This window comes from Lepidothrix coronata, unplaced genomic scaffold (genome assembly GCF_001604755.1).
Source record: "Lepidothrix coronata isolate B3197 unplaced genomic scaffold, Lepidothrix_coronata-1.0 Scaffold222, whole genome shotgun sequence".
Lineage (NCBI taxonomy): Eukaryota > Metazoa > Chordata > Aves > Passeriformes > Pipridae > Lepidothrix > Lepidothrix coronata.
This window is the reverse complement of record NW_016690402.1, coordinates 1,000,104-1,016,820: the sequence shown is the minus strand read 5'-3', so window position 1 is coordinate 1,016,820 and position 16,717 is coordinate 1,000,104. Positions and strand designations below refer to the sequence as shown.

General features: G+C 35.3%; 1 protein-coding gene across 1 annotated transcript in view; it reads left to right on the top strand.

Moving 5' to 3' along the window:
- SNTG2 (syntrophin gamma 2) overlaps nt 1–16,717 on the top strand; it is a 146,806-nt gene that overhangs the window by 37,592 nt on the left and 92,497 nt on the right. The window contains exons 5-6 of the mRNA XM_017833827.1: nt 12,122–12,165; nt 12,276–12,317. Coding sequence (XP_017689316.1) covers nt 12,122–12,165; nt 12,276–12,317 — 86 coding nt within the window. The remainder of the gene's footprint in view (nt 1–12,121; nt 12,166–12,275; nt 12,318–16,717) is intronic.

Below are 16,717 nucleotides of genomic sequence, written 5' to 3'. Positions count from 1 at the left end.
TTCACCGAAACAGAAACTCAATTCATGAACATAATTTTACATTTCTGAAATACAAGATAAAGTGGTCATTCAGTGCTGGAGACTAATGTCCAGTGTATTGCAAATCACTGTAAAGAATGTCCTGAATTTTTCCTGAACACATCCTCCTCAACAGTATTAAGAGCAAGTTTTGCTAATACCAATGACCATCACTGGGTTTAGGCCTTTTAATTTCTTTCTGTGGCTTCTGTCTTCCATTCTAACAAAGGGTTTTTCATACCACCTAAGCTTTTGCTAAAGTAAGTTCCAGAGAGACAAAAGTCCTGCGCCAGACAGAATGAGAACAAGTAAATGCAAACACAGTTATAAATTTAAAAGTAGAGTGATATAATTAGCTACAGAATAATTTTAATCCCTTAGGTAATTATTTCACTTCCAAAGTCAGGATTTTTTTTTGCTACCCATATATCAAATCATCCAGTTGACTCAGGATATTAGCAACATTACTAATAATCTCCCAGATTATGAAAAGAAATATTGGTGTTCAACTTTCTTGGTAATATTTTATAGGTCTGATTCAGGCTTTCTCTAGTATTGGGATTTGATTTTTTCTTTTTTTTTTAATGTAATTTAATGCAGTATTGTTTTTACACTGTTTTCCTTTTGAAACTGGCTTAAAATAGAGTACATTGTACTCTCTCATTGTACAACAGTTGATGATTTGCTAATAGCTTATAGGTTTATAGTATTTTTATATATGTGTTATAGTTAGTAGTAACAGTTTATTTGTGGTAAAGGCTGCTGTAGGTTTACAGTCAAATAAATGTAGAGTCCTATTCAGTCCTGTTACTGAATATCCTGAACTTGGAAAGGAATGATACTGGTCAGAATTATTATTTTAGAGTGAATTCAAAAGATCCATTAAAAATACTTCAGAGAATCTTTAGATGCTGAATGTGGTAAAGTGTACAAGCTGTCATGTGTTTACATCTTTCTCTGTGTTATTCCCATTTTTGATTATTAAAGAATCTTAATGAGTTTGTGGAATCTAAAGGGTGGAGATTGTAAAAATGAATAGACTTTGAAAACTCACCTCATCATACATACAAGTGACATACCGCATATAATATTGGAAATTTTAGTTTGTTAAATATCAAACAATAAGATTACTGGTTTGTGGTGCAGAATTATTAAGTTAACAATCACATGTTGCCTCCTGATGCAACTTTCCATTTTTGTGAGACCTGGTGCAATAACCTGACTACTGCTGTGAGCTCTACTCATATCTCATATAATATGTGGAGTCAGACAAGCAGCAATGATGAAACAGAACTGTGGGTTCAGCTCATGAGGTGTCATGAAAATGGATAAATAAAATTAAATAAAACCCAGTGGAATAGGGTTAGTTTGCATTGTGCCACTTCCAAAAAAGATTCTCCCTTGAGAGCCAAAATTCATTAAAATCTTAATTTGAATGCATTTTCCCACCTTCTGTGATAAAAGTTGGCTTGTAACTCACATTTAGTCCATTTTCGACTGAGGATGCTGTATACCCTGGCAGGATTGGAATGAACTCTGGCCATTCAGCCACTGAAACATTCTTGGCTTGAAAGCATGTGCTCTGCAAACACAGACTGTGTCCAAATATCACGTCCTGGCTGCCTGTATTCAGGACCATCCGAAGGACGTGGTGTCAGTTTGATGAGAGCTTTTAACAGTTTCACTTACATGCCAAACAGAGATGGTTTAGTATGAAATTGTACCTACACCCCAGGGTTGTTTTCTTTTGCATTGGCTGCAGTCATCCCAAAGGATGGTACAGCCAGGGTAACCCAGCCTAGTCTGAACAAGTTGGTGGGCATGATGTGAGATTGCAGTCAAGCTGCACAGCATAGTTGTATTAACAGCTGATGCTCTTCATCCCTACAGCTGTACTCACCTTGGCTTCATCAGCCTTGGTGTGTCATTCCACTGAGCCAGCAAGCTCAATATTAAGGACAAGTTAAGCCAGAGTTACTTTCATTTATAAGGAAGCCAGAATGGATCAAAAATTTGTGTTATGTCTTGTGCTAATGAAGGTGAAGACTGAATACAATGCCATTTTTGAACATAAGGCCTCATTAGAACAGACGACATTTGAAGTTGGTTGGTGTTTAATTTTTGGACATTCTTTCATAATATCACTTGCAAATGTCTTCATTTTTTTAAACATTATTTTTATTTTATAGCTTTAATTTTTAATTATTTTTGCCAGTGTTATTTTTATTTATTATTGGAAAGCTAATGATATATGAAGTTAGCATCTTACTCATTGTTCTTTCTCTTGGACCTATGCCTTCATCTCTAAACTTATTTTCAGAAGGCATAGAAGAACATTCTTAGCATTTTGTATTTCTCTTTTATCATTACCTCCTTAAGACTAGACAGGCAGAAAAGGCAGTACCTTTTAATAGAAAGAACATCTTAATGAACTATTGAAGATCAGTCAACAGAGAAAAGGAAGGTATTTTGTTCTCTGATTCAGTAAAGTTTTTGTATTCAACCTAATAGTTAAGAATATATTTAAGGTCCAATGGTATGAATAGCAGTCACTGTATACTTAGTGAAAATAGTAGTCATTATATACATAGTGAGAAACATATGATGAATTTCTCAGTTGAGATTCTAGAACAATATATATTACTGGGATTTGTTTTGAAGGATAAATACTTTAGCAAAAGGCTTAAATTATTGATCTGAACATAAAGAATTCCTTGAGTAGAAGGATGCAGAGAACTAATTTTTAAGTTTTTATTTAGCTGAACAGGCATATGCTTAAAATCAGATCTAGTAAATGCTTTTTTAAGATGTTAATGTCTTAATTGTTAGAATGAAATGCATATTTTTACACATTATAATTATTCATAAATATTTCCTGGACAGAAGAAAACTTTAATGAAATATTTTTAAGTTTCACTTAGAAATTTTGGTCTAGAATCTGTGGGGGTTTTTTTATTAATATTTAAAAGCTTTATGAATCCAGATTCACTTAGAAATTTTGTTCTAGAAGCAGGGGGGGGTTATTAGTATTTAAAAGCTTGATGAATCCAGAATTCATTTTTACTGAGAAAACCAAAGCATTTCCACTTTAGGACAGTTTGAAATTTCTTTTTATTCTTTGGTTTGGGTAAAAATCAGAAACAGTGGATTAACTGTCCAGCTCTAGATTTAGGCAATTGTTTATGTACTTTCCCAAACTGAGGTTTTACATACATATACGTATATATTGTATGTATGCGTGTGTCTAAATAAAGTTCTGATAATGAATAATGCTTTCTTGCTAAGTGTACAAAAAAGTGGTATTCAAAGAGCATACTAATGTTCAAATATTTCTTCATGCTTGTGAAGAAGATCAAGTTTCAATAAAAGACAATTAGCTTTACTTAATAACTGTGTTATAAAACAAAAGGTTTCTGAAAATTGTATTTCAGTTCTATAGGTTTTTATGATGAAAATTCTCATTGGAAGGTGCATGTTGTAGCTTATGAAACAGAAGAGGTAGGTATAAAACCTAAAAAACATTATTTGCAATTTCAGTGGACCTATCATTCTTAAACTATAAACTAAATAGAGAAAAATGTGAAAAATACATTGTATCTTTTTAGTTGTCATCTGTTCTAGCTAGCAGTTGAATGAATAAACTGTAACCTTAGGATGCCAATTACATGTACAGTTTCTTTCTTTTCTCTATTCACCTACCTCTGATTGACAATGTAGTTCCCTTATGAACTGCAGAAATCTAATGAAATACCACTTAAAGTTACTATTTGAATTTGCACCATTACAGTCCAGGATGAAGAAAAAGGTTAATGACATTCTGTGCAGGGAAATTAGAGAATTATATAGTATGCTTTTAGATAATTTGTCCAGGAGAGAACTAACTGCCTTATGTCCCTCTGAGGATGGATGGTATTTTGAACTTTGGATTTGGAGCTTGCTTTTACCACAGTGCTTTGGTACAGAACCTGGAGAAGCAAACACCTAGACAGAAATCATCATTCAACTGCATTAAAGATTCCTGTTGCATTGAAAGATACTAATTAAAATCAGAGTAAAATTCATGCAGAATATTTTGGGGCTGAAGCAGTCAAGAATCATCAGAATATTTGATGGAAAGAGCAAATGAAACTAACTTCTACTTGGAGATAATGTCACATGGAATAATATGAGGAATTTAATAACATCCTTTGACAATTTCATAGAAGTTCTAATTTTTATCTTTTCACTGTTCTTATCTTTCCCTTACTGGTTTCTAAACTAAAGACTTTTTAGGCTATTTTAGGAACTACATCTTTTCTTTTCTTGTAGCTCATTTAAAGCCTGTATTTCTGCTACTTCGGGCATCCTCCCTTAGGCTCCAGCTTTGTTTTCCAGTGTTTCATCATCACCTCTACAGCATTTAAAATTTTTGGCATAATGTAATAGAATTTAAAGGAAACATACTTGCATATTTTGGAAGACAAGATTGAAGATGCCAGATTATAATTTCTTTATATAATGTTACCTATTAATAACTTGCCTTATTAAGCTCAGAAAGTTTTTTATGTGCAATATTAATCATATGTCTATTAGTGTAAACCTTATACCTTAGAATATTGCAACTGTATGATGAGATTCATTTGCCTTTACACTGTACTAAATTCCTTTGTCAATTTATTCTCCTAATAGTTAATTAATTTTAAAATACACACGACTATTTTTACCTCTAAAATTCTGTAATAATTCACAGAATCATAGAATTATTAAGGTTGGAAAAGACCGCTGAGATCATCGAAGCCAACTATTAAACTCTTGAAATATTATCAAGTTTAGATTGATTTAACACTTTTAACACCACTAACAATATTTCTAGAAATACCACATTTTTGCAATTTAAAATAGCTTTCACTCCCTTTTAAGGGAGTCTTAACTATGCTTGACTAGTAGAACTTATTTTTTAAGCAAAATATAACATATTCGTAGTTATAACTGCTGCTTTTGCTTCTTAGTTATTTCTACTTGTTTCTGAATTATGTCTATGTAAAATGCATGAGTATTTTTACTTTTATTTTCAAACTCAAGGGACTGTGGTTAGGCAAGTATCCCAAGTAATAAATGACAGTAAAAATGTAGTACTTTCAGATTTTCTGAAAATATATTTAAAAAACCCCTCTGCCTTGCTTTTCTTACTGTCACATCTTAGTTGTCATGACTTTTCTTAAAAAGGTAACATTTTAAAGTAATTACACACTTAATGTTCCAATTTGGTTTCCTTGCTTTGATAATTGATGTCTTTCTATAAAGGCAACTGAATGTAAAATGGGAAGTATTTAGTTCTACTGAGAATTTATCATGATAACCATTCCTATGGGTTCTCTCTGCTGCAACATCTACAAGCTGATCTGAGCTACATTAGGCCTCTTTCCTTAATTAAAGAACTAAGCTGTTTTCTCAGTTTTCTTCACTGAGTTCATACTGTATAAGAATCCCATTGCCATTTGGTTTGGCTAAAGAATCTTGCATCAAGTCATAGAAATACCTGGATTCTGTGGGAAACTCAGACCATCTGAATTTTTCTCCTTTTGTTTCCTAAAGTAGGTCTGAAGTCAATTTAATTATAGTGTGTGCTGGTACTTTTTACAGATAGTGTAAATTACTGACAATGTAGTTCATGTCGCAAAACTGTTTGCAATCAGAAAACCATCCTAAAGCCTTTAGATAATTTTTGCTTTAGTTCCTCCTAACAGTTACATGGGTAGAAATAAAACTGAACTTTAATACTTTTTTTCCATCCTGCTTTTCAAAGCACGTTTAATGAAAGATAGTATCACACCCAGGACTATTCCAGGTCCTGGTCTTCTCAGTTTTGGCATACATGCAGCCATTGTCCCCACCAGCTCAGTTAAAAATTGTCAAGTTTTGTCTGTAATATAGGCTCTTTGAATGATTAGGCAATAGTAACAAAGTGGTATTTTGAAATTAGCCTCAGAAAGCAGTTATAATATCATCTGCCTTCTAAAAGCTATGGCGTGGAATAAACAGATTTTGTTTTTAAGGTTAAGGTTCCTTAATGCCCATTGGTATGCTCTTGGGATTCCTAATTGCCCTTACACATCTTACTCATTTTACTTTTTGACATACATAAAATATAAGACAATTTATTTTTGTTTGTAATAAAGCTATATTTATTCCCTTTATAGTTTTCAGTCAAAAGTATTAGAAATTTGTTGTTACAGTAGTTCTCCTTTCAGGAGAACTGTATTCTATTCTTGCCACTAACAGAAAAATGGTTTTATCAGCAATATGTTCTAAAAACTTATTTTTTGATAAGGTCATCTCAAAGGAGAAGATGAAGGATCCAAGCCATTATCAGTCACCTATCCTCAAAACATATTTAGTTCTGTAGCACTTTCCTGTTGAAAGACATTCCCTGCTATGTCCTGTCTTAGCCCACTCCTGCATCCAGTGCCTTTGTCACCTCGTGCATTTTGTGCGTCTCGCACATCTAAGCAACATGTTGAGCTTCAGTGCTTCAGGCTTGTGTATGTTTAGATCTAGAAGTTACTTGTTGATGGGTCGATACAGTAGTTTTAGGATTATGAGATGATCTCTTACTTCTTGCTCCACAGGCACTGAGAAAAAGAGGAGAGGAGTCCTAGTTTCCCATCTGTCACTTATTCAGTGTGGGAAACCTGGCATATGAGAATAATGACATGGGTGTTTGATGAAACACATTGTATTATTAAGGGATTTACAGTTTTTCTTTACAAGATAAATGGGGCACATATAAAGGCAAGAAAGAAAGATAAACTAAGGAAATCTCTTGGTTAAAAATAGAAATTCAGAAAGTTGGGGGTTTTTTTTATTTAAATGAAGACATGTAAGTCCTGTAAAGTCCTGTAAAGAGTATGCTCAGTTTTAAAAAACTTCTCTAACAAGGTGGTTTTCAATAATTGAGTTAATATAGTTCTGTTTTAAATCACATATTAAAAATCTCAAAGTGCTTGACTTAAAAAAAAAAACAAAACAAAACAACCAAAAAACCACAAAAACCACCAAACAAAAAAACCCACAACCCCCCAAAAAAACAAACCAAAAAATACTGACTCATATTGCAGCAGGTATCTTTACAGTCATGACTGTAGTTATGTCCAGTTCATGGGAGAAGAGGGAAAAATACATCTGGATATGTTGGAGTAGTCATTTGCATTCTTAATACTAATTTTTTCAGTCTTTTTATTTCATCTAGTTTCTTAACTATTCCTTTCGATTATCTTTAAGCAGTGAAATAATTATGCATAGATTTAAGCTTATGAATTGCGAGTCCATGAAGTCAGTGCAGCTCATTATGTGCTGTAAGCAGCACTTTTTATCATAGGATGTAGTACCTGATGTGTTTCTCGTATGATTCAGGAATTCAATAAAAATTGAGTACTGTGACCAATCTTGAAAAACACAAGGACATCAGATTATTTACAGACTCAAATCTTCATAGAGATGTTCATCAGTTAATATGTTGTAAGTCAGAAATTCCCAAGACTATGTTCTGTAAAGTTTCCATTTCACAACCTTGCAAATTTTGGAAAATTTGATACAGCCCTAGTGGATAGTAAAAGTAAATGAAGCAAAGCTAGAAAGGATTACTTGTTTTTTTCACTTCTCACTGAATGCTAAAGAACTTTTAATAGCTCCTGGCTCTGTCAGAGATTCTTTTTTTTTTTTTTAAGATTGGAATAAGGGGTGATTTGCATTTAGGAAAATATTTCAAGTCTAATATTCTCAAAAGTGTGGGGTTTTTTTTTAATTTTTATTTTCATACCATTATTTCAACATAAGCCCCTTTAGGTTTCTCTCATGCTTTGTTCAATTCAGTATCACTTTTGAATTTAATCAATGTACAGCAACAAATGAATATTAAATGTTTTTAAACATAATTAAAATGTAGAGTAAAGGTTATGTAGCACTAGTTGTTGTAACACACACTTCATTTTCTTTTACAGCCTAGTACCTTTCTGCTTTTCACTGCTTTGTGCTTATTTTCTTTTCAAAGTTTTTTTTTTTTTTGGACATGTTCAATTCACTGCTACTAAAATATCATTTCAAATAAAACTTCAAGAGGCAAACTGGATTCTGAAAAAGTTATGTTTATTATTTCACTGAATAAGGTTATATGCTCCTTGGTATCCCAAAGCTCTTCCTCAAGTATTTTGTTTTTAGTATTGATTCATTTTACCCATAGTGACTGATAATTTTAGAGCAGCCTTTCATAAACACCTTTGTATATGAGGATGTTACCAGTGGGAGAAAGAGTTCCACATAGCCTGGAAGAATTTACTCAATATTTTTGTCATGTAGAGAACATGTGACTTTGTGAAAACATCAGTAGATGTTTTGTCTTCAGGTTTAAATATGCCTTAGAGAAACAAGACTGCTTTTTTTTGTCTATTTCCAAGGAGTTTTTCCAGTCACTTTATTTCTAATATACTTGTAAACTATATTGTAAATTCTGCATTGTATTGGCACATCCTCTAGAATTTGATTTGGGGAACACATATTTGTTAGAAATCGTTATTGATTTCAAATTATAGACCATTGTCTAAACCCAAAGTGTTTCACCATAGATGTGGAAGCACTGCCATAACAGCAGCAGCAGGTGTCTACATTATTGGTTTAGTATGCAGTGTAATGCACTTCTAGAGTAAATGCCCTGGTTGTCCCAGTTTCCTGGGCTTTGTTTCAGTTCACTGAGTATTTGGTATTGACCACATAATGCTCCTTCTCTCATTTACTTATGTGGACAGCCTTGATTGTTTTTAGAGACTGCAAGCAGGATATAATTGCTTTGTGCCCTTAAACTATAGAATGTATTGGCTAACAGCCGTAAGGTAGCTGGGGATACTGCAGTATTCATCACCCCTGTGAAATGAGCAATGAGTCTTTGCTGACCTGTCAGTCAACAGTTCAATGACAAAGGTTCAACCTCCATTTCTCCCTCGAAGGGAATTGTCTTCAGTGCTGCTAAATTACAATCCTACAGCTATCTGGTTTTCTTTCTTGAGGTTTTATACCTTTTCATATTGCTGCTTTTCCTTTTTTAAGCCTTGAGTTGTTAACTAGCTCTATCGCAAGAATTTTACCTGTGTCTGGAATTTAACCTTTCCTTTTGTGCATAAATAAAAAGTAGTCTATGTATTTTATTATAACTTTTGTTAGAACCAAGTAGTTTTCTTGGAAGTCTTGGACACCATTGCACAACTGTGCTGTTGTGTCACTAAGCAGTGGATCACAGATAGATGAATATCCAGGAGGATGGCGATACCTACCTACCTACCTGCCTGCAGATCTTCACCATACGCTCTTCCATCAGGATCTCAGCCTTCACACAAACATTTTCTGGCTTAGTATGCTTTGCTTTCTTACCTTATATTTTTCTCTTTTGATCTCTTACAGAAATTCTTTCCAAACTCATCTCTCACATCCCCATATCTCTTTCTTTACTGTGTTTTTTTTTGTATTGCTGTTTCTAACGGATCTTCCCAATAGCAACAGCGGCTTTGACCACCCAGCAGAGCCAACATGAGGGCCTCAGGAAAACAGCACTGCCTGCTGCCCACATATGCCATACTCATCACATCTGTGGCTGCAGATCAGCTGACTGGTACTTGTTGAAGCATAAACAAACACATGCCTTGCTGCAGAACATTGGAGCATGAATCCTACGGCAACCACCACAAAAACAATCTAATATCAGAAGATTGGCTTATTAGGGTTGTCCTCCTGAAGGAGGTTGAGAACCCACTGTCCCTGTGTTACAGTTGTTCAGTTGATGTCCAGCCTTTACATGGATTTCAGTTTCAGGGACCACTGCATTACTTGTAAGCAAGGTCTGCTTCTGTGTATTGTGGCCTCTTACAGCTATTACTGGCTGCAGGAGTGCATCACTGTGTGGCACTGGTGTGCCTTAGGATGGGCTGCTTAGGAGCCCACAAAACAGAAAGTTTTGTGTAATAGTTTTTCTTAAGCAGCTTCTCTTCACTTGAGAGCATTTAGACTGAAAGCCCAGTCTAACTGATCTCAATTAAAATCCCTGTGTGGGTATACAGTGTGAGTATAAGGAGCTTCAGCACCAACTGCTTTGATTTGTGATCTGTCTCTGTTCTGCCTCATCACACATACCTATTCTGTTCTGGTTTCAGCTGGGACGGAATTAATTAATTTTGTTCTTAGTTCCTGGTGCAGTGCTATGTTTTGTATTGAGTATGGGAATGATGTTGATAACACACTGGCCAAAGGAATATTCCATACCACAGAACATCATGCTCAGTATATAAACTGGAGAGAGTTGTCTGGGAGCTGCTAATCACTGCTCAGGGATGGGATGGGCATTGGTGATGAGGAATTGTGTTGTGCCTCACTTTTTTCTCTTGGATTTTATCACACACTATCTCCTTTCCACTACTATTATCATATTATACTTCAATTCTTAAACTGTTCTTATCTCACAAGATTCACCTTTTTTTTCAGTTATTCTCCCCATCCCAGTGCGGGCTGGCAGATAGTGATCTGTGGGGTTTGAAAGGAGGGTTGAGCGTGGTACATAGTTGCCAGTAGATTTAAACCACAACAACTTGCTAATACAGACATAATCAAAATTTCTGCACTCACTTCCGAGTCAATCACACACATTGGGCAAGGTATGCACCCTTTAAATTTATCCTTTTCTACTTTCCTGCAACTGGAATTTCAAACACACCTCCTTCCTTCTACCTCCAATTCAAGAATGCTTCCACTTTTCTAGAACAGCCCTAACATACACGCTGAATTAAAAATTGTTCATGTGTATTTCACTATTGGTATGTATATTACTAATATCTCGAATACAAGTTTAGTATTGAGATATGCAACCTAATGCTCAGAACCTCTAGCAAAGTATGTACCCAATATAGGCTACTTTGTATTGCTTTGTAATGGTTTTGAACAGCTTTAATTCAATTCAATTTCTGTACATAGATGTCTCTTTTCTATACCACCTATTACAAATTGTATGCATATTTTTAGTACAAAGTAGGATGAGAGGTGGAGTAAAGACCTTCAGTGCAACTTGTAGCATGTTATTTAAAACAAATAGTGAAATATTTCCTAGATATTGACTAATGAACTGCTATCTTTTATCTGTGAAAAGAGTGATGAAAAATCTATTAGAAAAAAAAATTAATTTTAAAAAATCACTATTTTGTACCAAAAGTAAATTTATAGTGGCAACAGCTGTATTGCAGAAATTGTGAGAATATTCTATGCAGTTTTTCTTTCTTTTTTTACCTCTATTTCCATCTCTTATAATACTGCCTTTGTTAAAATTTGTTGCATTCTTCTAAGTCTCAAGTTGTTACTTGAAAGATCTTGTATAAGACTAATAGGTCTTACTTAATACTATCAGCCTTTGCAGGGTCAGAGCCTTACTTTCAATTAAGTAATACATTTCATGAGATAAACATCCTCGAATTCCACAGAAAAAATAAAGAGCTTAAAAGTTAGAGAATACACCTCAAAAAATGTCTTTCTTTGTATCTGTGCAGAATTGTTTGCAGTTTCATTGCATTATTCCCATTAACTCTGTAGGGCAGGAAACATACAAATTGCACATTGGAATAACATTATTCTTGGGAACAAAGATAGCTTAAACTTCATATTAAAGAGTTTTATTAAATTCTAGGCACAACCTCTTTAATTACAGCAGTCCCTGTAAATTTGTTCAGGGGGAAAGGAATTGCTAAGTAGTTTCAGAAATTCCTGCTTCCCTTTTGTGGAAGAATAATGAAAAGTTTGAATCACATTTTCCACATAATTTAATGAAATCCTTCATTAGTGAGAAGTGACATTTGCATTCCACACTAAACAAGTTCTTTGTGCATGGAAAGTAGCTCTCTTAATTTGTTTAAAATTGCTGGGAATCTATTACCTTTGTAGGATGAATACTGATTGCTGTGCCGTTGGTATTTTCACAACCAAATCAGTTTCAAATGAAGATTACTAACAGCATGTTAAACCAATTGCTGGAAGAGAATATAGCATTTTTTTTCAGTACTGCTATCAATTAAAATCTACTCCTTCTGTAATCCCACAGCTGAACAAACAGGAATGTTATTTATAGGAGATGCAATAATACAGGTCAGTAAATATTCACTTTTTTCCACAGACTTTTGTTTCATACTTGCTTTTATTTCAGTAACTAATTTACACATTGCGAATCATTTTCTCCCTATCATATCTGTTTTTAGGTTAATGGTATAAATGTAGAAAGTGCTACCCATGAAGAAGTGGTAAGTCATTCCACTTTGATTTTTTTATTGGTGTACAGAATATCTTATGCCCAAAGTGTTCTGTCTCTAGCCTTGTTTCAAATTAATTTACTCTTTTTTACTATAAAGATAGTGCTATAGTCAGATTTGTCATATATGTGATTATTAAAAATTTTCCTGTTATTTCATTCATTTTTGAAATATAGTTTCCTACAACATTTGGCCTAAACCAAAACAAAATAATTTATTGAGTAGTGGTTAGTTTTTACTGATTTGTTTGATTGATCACATTGACTGTATGAGGATAAAGCCAGTTCACATTCAGTCCATGTGCAGTGCTTTTCCGGTCTGCCGTGCAAGGCAGTATAGATAAAAATTGTTACCCCCTGTTGACTGTTTATTGGCAGTTATCAGTTGATTCACTGACAACTGTATCTCAGAATAACATCTGTAGCAACCATAAATGACATGGGCTTTGACATTCTTATCAGCAAGGCAGAAATTACATGGCCAGAGGAACTAAACTTGTTTTTATTACTTGGAGGTGATGTCTCTAGGTCAAGATTAAGTGCAGCTGCATGATCTTGCAGTTCTTTTCTTGGTGTTGATTAATACCATCAGGCTGAATCTCTTACAGACAATCTCAGTAAAGTACTGAGTCAGGTCTATTGTGTACTGATGAACTGCCCTCCTGCTGCTTGTATTGTTATTGCACATAAAAAAACCTCTAAACTTGATGAAAGTTATTCCTCACAAAATGGTAAGTTACATCCCTTAAGGATTGTTTTTCAGAACCAAGAAGTGCTCCAGAACTGTTGATGTAACACAGCAGAGGTGAGGAATCAAAGAGAAAAGCATAGTGCTGCTCCTCGCCCCATACATGGGAATTCAATGGAAGCATTACGCAAAATTTCCTAAAACAACTGTAGGCCATATGGCTGAAGGAAACTCAGGAAGATCTCAGTGGGCCAGGAGATAGATCTGCAAAAAGGCTTTTCTACTACCACAACCTGTTACCATAATCAGAGTGGGGTTGGGTAAACGGGTCAGGTGGTAGAGGATGGTTCTATGAGATTTGAGATAAGGTGGGCTGTTGCCAAAGTTCCTGAGAGAATGGAAGATTTCTTATTTTTTACTTCTATCAAAATTATGTCTTTGCATTTTTATGAAATAATAGTTAAGATAAAGCTCTCTTTATTTGAATATGGTGGGTTTTCAGTTCAAAAGAAGTGCTTCAGAAGATGTTTGGGCACTTAGAAACACCACTGAAGAAGGCAGTATTATAAAATATATTAAGCTATTAATATAATAGCATAGTGATTAAGGGTAGTTGTCCAGAAAGTAGGAGGTTGAGGATGAAGAACTCATCTAACTTTTAGAAAATCATACCTACATCTTCTACCTCTGTAAAAAGCGCCCTATTTTCTAAATGTCACTCAGATTAGAAGAAAGGTGCTCCAGCACTTCTGTTCAAAATGCAGTGTTCAGGCCTTCTGTTCAAGCCTCAGCAGTGAGGCTTGGGTAGTCTCAGTTTACCATGGGTTCCAGCTTACACAACCTTGTTAACATCACACAAAATACTTAATCAGTCGGAGCCAATCAAAGGTTATTGAGTAATTCTTTTGACTTGCCTTATTTTCATCTGGCACCATGATCTCTTACATATTCAGTCATCTACTTCAAGGTGGGACTTCTGAACCATCATCCTTCAATACTGTTTGAGCACACTTCCTGCTACTTGCGTTCTGGTTGCGAGAGACCTCTTTTGGAAATGTCCAACTCAACATTACTAATTGTGCTGTGTGACCCAAGGGACTGTGTACTGGGTCTGGCTGAGACAGCATTAATTTTCTTTGTGACAGCCAGTAGGGTACTGCATTTTGGTTTGTGACTAAACATTAGTAAAATGTCACTATGTTTGTTATTGCTGAGCAGTGCTTGCAGACCACTGAGGCTTTCTCTTTTTTCCCACTTTTCCCCCTCTCAATGAACAGGCAAGGAGTGGGCAAGAAGTTAGAAGGGGACATAGCCAGGAAAGCTGTCCTGAACTGACCATAGGGATATTTTGTACCATATAACATAATGCTCAGCAGTAAAAATTGTGGGGAGCATTCTCTGGAGGATGCAGCCATTGCTCAGAGACTGAATGGGTATCGGTCTGTTTGTGGGAGGTGGTGACTGATTGCCTTTGCATCACTTGTTTTGTTTTTACCTTTGTCTTAAGTTATTAAACTGTCTTTATCTTGAAACTGTTGCTATTGTGAAAGTTTTGTTGCTTTGTTCTTCCTATTCTCTCCCATCCTACCAGTGGGGGGAATGGAATTCAACTCAACACAGACTACTAAAAGGGGTGCTGTTGGCAAAGGTAGGGATTCTGAATTACTTCCCTAGTCCAGCCTTAGTGGTAAACCAGTAAGGGGCAAAAACAAGTACATGATTCTTGCTTTTTTTTGGTGTTGGACTGTTTTTTTTAATCTATTTGTTTGTCTTTTCATGGTTTGATTATTTTATATTTTTTAATTGTAGCTTTAAAAAATGTTTTCAAGAATTTTATTTGGGTTTTTTAATTTCTTTGTTTTACAGTGGCATGTCTGGATTCCTTGCTGTTTAGACTTTCCTCCCTTTTGTTCTTAATTTCTATCATTTCAGAATGTACTGCTGGTTCACACTTGCAGGATGTGAGGATGTGCACTGCACAGGCACAAACTCAGATAGCCTACATTTTACTAAATTGAAGCTTAAGTGTATGTCAGTTTGACTCACATTTGTTAAAGACTTATGACCCATTGGGGTAAATACATGGGACAGAAGGCTACAAAACCTGTGAACTTTAGGAGAGGAGACCAGTTTGTTCTGTCTGCTACCTACTGTCTTCACTCTGAAGATGCTTCTGTAGATAACTTGTCAGCAACAATTTAACAGCAAACTGGCTTTCCTGTTTTTCACATCTGATTACTACAGTTTGTTTTTCTCCACAATTTCTCAAGCTGCTACTAGTTCTGCCTAAGGGTATGGACAGAATAAATAACTCCAAATCACAACTGGGGAAAATCTTGCTTTTACAAAATGTAATACAATAGTGTGGAAAATTGAAAATAATTTCTTTTCATTGAAAACTAAATTTATTTTTAGAAATAGTCTTTTGGTGTGGAGAGACTGTGAATACAGAAAATGTTAATTCAGAGATTAATATAGTTTCTGTATTGCTCATCAGAAAGGAAAATTAATTTTCTTTCCCTGGTGGCTAATCAGGTTGTCACTCTGCAAAACACAAAAGGAACAGTCAGTTCCCTGGAGGGAAGAGAGAGAGGCAAACAGAGGGGAAGAGTATTTAGGTTGAAGTTCACAAAGAAGGTATACCAATTGATATTCACCTGGCTGGGACCTCAATTTTCAAGGTGTTCACAATACACTGTGAAAGGAAATGAAACATGAGATGACAGTTTGCTGATTCAACAGAATTCTTCAGATTCATAGAATCACAGAATCGTAAAATGGTTTGAGTTTGAAAGGATGTTGAACTTCATCTAGTTTCACCCCTGTGCCATGGGCAGGGAACCTGCACCAGACCAGGTTGTTCAAAGCCCCATCCAAACTGGGCCTTGAGCACTTTCAGCAATGGAGCATCCACAGTTTCTCTGGACAGCCTGTGCCAGTGCCTCATCATCCTCACAGTAAAGAATTTCTTCCTAATATCTAATCTAAATCTCCCTTCCTTCACTTTAAAACTGTTCTCCCTTGTCCTATCACTACATGCCTTTGTAAAAAGTCCCTCTCCAGCTCTCTTGTAGCTCCTTTAGGGTCTGGAAGGTGCTCGAAGGTCTCCTCAGAGCCTTCTCTTCTCCAGTCTGAACAGGCCCAACTTTCTCAGCCTGTTATAGCAGAGGTGCTCCAGTTCTCTGAGCATGTTCATGGCCCACCTGATGATCAGAGGACTGAAAACACTTCCTGGCATTTTGTGGTGTGGGGCTGGGTGATTCTCTCTCTCTGTACTTGGTTGAAGGGGTAAATAACATTCATAAAGATTTTTGTGAGTCCTCGGAGTGAGCACTGCCCTATGATGAGATGCTCTAGAAATACCTATTTGTTTCCACCATAAGCAAAATATAGGTGATGTGATGAAAAAACATCACTGGAGCCTTTCAAGATGCAGTTGGACAGGGTGCTAGATAATCTCATGTAGGCTCCCTTTCACACGAAAGGTGGGGCCATATGATCTTTTGAGGTCCTTCAATACCTGGGCTGTTTTTATGATTCTCTGATTAGTTCAAATGTGAGTTTGTATGAAATGAATCCCATTCAAGACAAATTAAATCAAAACTGATTATTTCCATTAACTAGAAAAGGCAGGAGTGAGAGTTTAGGTATAGAAAATGGAAAACTAGGTGCTACATGATATTTTTTCCTTACTATATCTTATA